General features: G+C 36.7%; 1 protein-coding gene across 1 annotated transcript; it reads left to right on the plus strand.

The window, feature by feature from the left end:
• LOC137988201 (uncharacterized) lies at positions 1 to 891 on the plus strand. Its single transcript, XM_068834251.1, has one exon. The coding sequence runs from the start codon at positions 1 to 3 to the stop codon at positions 889 to 891; it is 891 nt and encodes a 296-aa protein (XP_068690352.1).
• The last annotated feature ends 1,482 nt before the right edge of the window (positions 892 to 2,373 follow it).

The following is a 2,373-nucleotide window of genomic DNA, read 5'->3' on the forward strand; positions in this document are numbered from 1 at the left end:
ATGAGCTCCGACAGCGCTTACGAAAAGGCTCGGAAGATGTTAGAGCAGCAATTTGGGAATCCCGTCCATGTAGCCGAGGCGTACAAGTCTAGCCTAAGAAGCTGGTCAAAGACCAACGATGGAGATAGCAGTGGCCTTCAAGTCTTCTCTGACTTTTTCGTGCGCTGCGAAGAAGCAATGAAGACAATGCAGTCAATAGGGGACCTCAACTCAACAGAAACCCTCCGCCTCGTAAGCAGAAAGTTTCCTTCGTACTCTGCTGTGAAATGGTGTCGGCACGCCCATGAGACGCAAACAAATTCTAGGAAGATTATTACATTTAGTTCCTTAGTGAATTTTGTCAGAGGAGAAGCAGAGCTTGCAAATGAAGCTATTTTCACACCGGATGCCTTGAAAGCGGAGCGAAAGAAGACTGGTGTTCAGCCCAAGTGGGGATGGAGGAATAAATCAAGGAAGAAGGACGACAGCAATTTAAGCGCCAATTCTTTTGCGACTGCAGGTAGTCCACCCGTCAACAGTCTCGAATCGTCGTCAAAACCATCAGCAGATCTGAACTGTCCTCTTTGCAATGCTCGTCATGATCTCGTCAAGTGCAGTAAAGTTCTGAAAAGTTCCGTAGACGAACACAGTGAAGTTATTCGCAGTGAGGGTCTTTTCTATGGCTGTTTCAAGTCAGGTCACGTGTCTTCAGGATGTCGCAATAGATCCGTTTGCAAGGAATGTGGAAGACGTCACCACACATTGTTGCATGGCGTTAAACCGAGATCTACAGAAAGCAGTCCACAGCCTGGGCCCAAATCACAAGAAACACAGCAAACCTCTGGCTGGAATGAATCACTTGGAGAAAAACCGCCAGTTACAGAATCCGCAAGTTCATACCTAATCAGTTAAGTGCACAGCTCAGCTGCAGAATCCGCCAGCGTAATCACTAACTGTCGAATTATTCAAGTCAATTTGTTTCACAAGGATAACACAGAGAAAGCAATCTAGGTCTACGCTCTCCTAGACGATGCAAGCGATACAACCTTCGTGACCACCCAAGTACAACTTGAACTCGGCATCAAGGGTCTTCAAACTAGTCTGGATCTATAATAATAATAATAATAATAATAATAATAATAATAATAATAATAATAATAATAATAATAATAATAATTTTATAATTTGTATTTTTATCTTGTTATTACGAATCTTCAGCTAACAGAAATCGAATGATGTTTTGAAATGTTTTACTTTTTCTGTTTTACTTTTTCTCTTTTAGAAGTTAACTTTGTAAATAGGATTTTGATATTTAGCACCGTTGTCTGTATATAGGTTTTTTATGAGTATTAAATTATTTTTATAATAATAATAATAATAATAATAATAATAATAATAATAATAATAATACAGGAGAATGACTTAGAGATAGAGAAGGGACTTGCTGGACTGACATAATTTATTAACGAATGTTTTATGCTTTTGCCTGACTGATTTTTCTCTTTGATACATAAGACTTTTTATGTATAATAATAATAATAATAATAATAATAATAATAATAATAATAATAATAATAATAATAATAATAACAACTTTATTTAAACTGCTAAAATGTGTCAGTTTGTTAAAACAAACTGGTATTAATACATGAGCAGATAAATATAATATTTCTGAACTACATAAAAACGATAATAAAGGGTAAATTTGATCATATCACATACATTTAAAATCAACTATGTAAATATTGTCTTAATAGATAAAAGAGGATAGCAATAAGAAATACAATATTTAATTTACCGTGCGTCTATGACTTAATTTGTCCGATTTTAGCAAAACGCTATATAAGGCTACTTTGAATGATGGAAAGGTCGTAATTGATCTTATCGATTTTGGTAAATCGTTCCAATCTCTCGCTGCAGCATATTGAAAACTTTTTTTGTCCAACTGTTGTATTTGCTTTTGGTAAATGTAGCGACAGATAGATTTGAACTTAACAAATTAATCAGTACTTCTTGTGTAGAGTTGATTATTACTCCAAATGGGTTGAAGTAGACGAGTTAGAGGGCTTTAACAGCAGCATCACCACCACCACCACCACCACTAAAGCCCTGTAACAGTATTTCTCGAGGTACGGCACATCATATGAGGTCTTCAGCGATAATGGTCCTCAATTTGCTTCAGAGGAGTTTGCAAGTTTTGTAACGGAGTATGAATTTAGTCACATGACCAGTAGCCCTCATTATCCACCCCAACGGTCAAATAGAAAGATCAGTACAAACACTAAAGAATTTGTTGATCACCTCAAAAGACATGTACAAGGCACTTCTAAACTAACGCAAAACCTCACTTAAATACATCAATCTCTCTCCTGCCCATCTCCTCATGAGTAGAAG

Source organism: Montipora foliosa, chromosome 2 (genome assembly GCF_036669935.1).
Source record: "Montipora foliosa isolate CH-2021 chromosome 2, ASM3666993v2, whole genome shotgun sequence".
NCBI classification, from domain to species: Eukaryota; Metazoa; Cnidaria; class Anthozoa; order Scleractinia; family Acroporidae; genus Montipora; species Montipora foliosa.

Excerpts from the sequence above, each read along its gene's own strand:
- LOC137988201 (XM_068834251.1), top strand. The coding sequence starts at position 1 with ATGAGCTCCGACAGCGCTTACGAAAAGGCTCGGAAGATGTTAGAGCAG.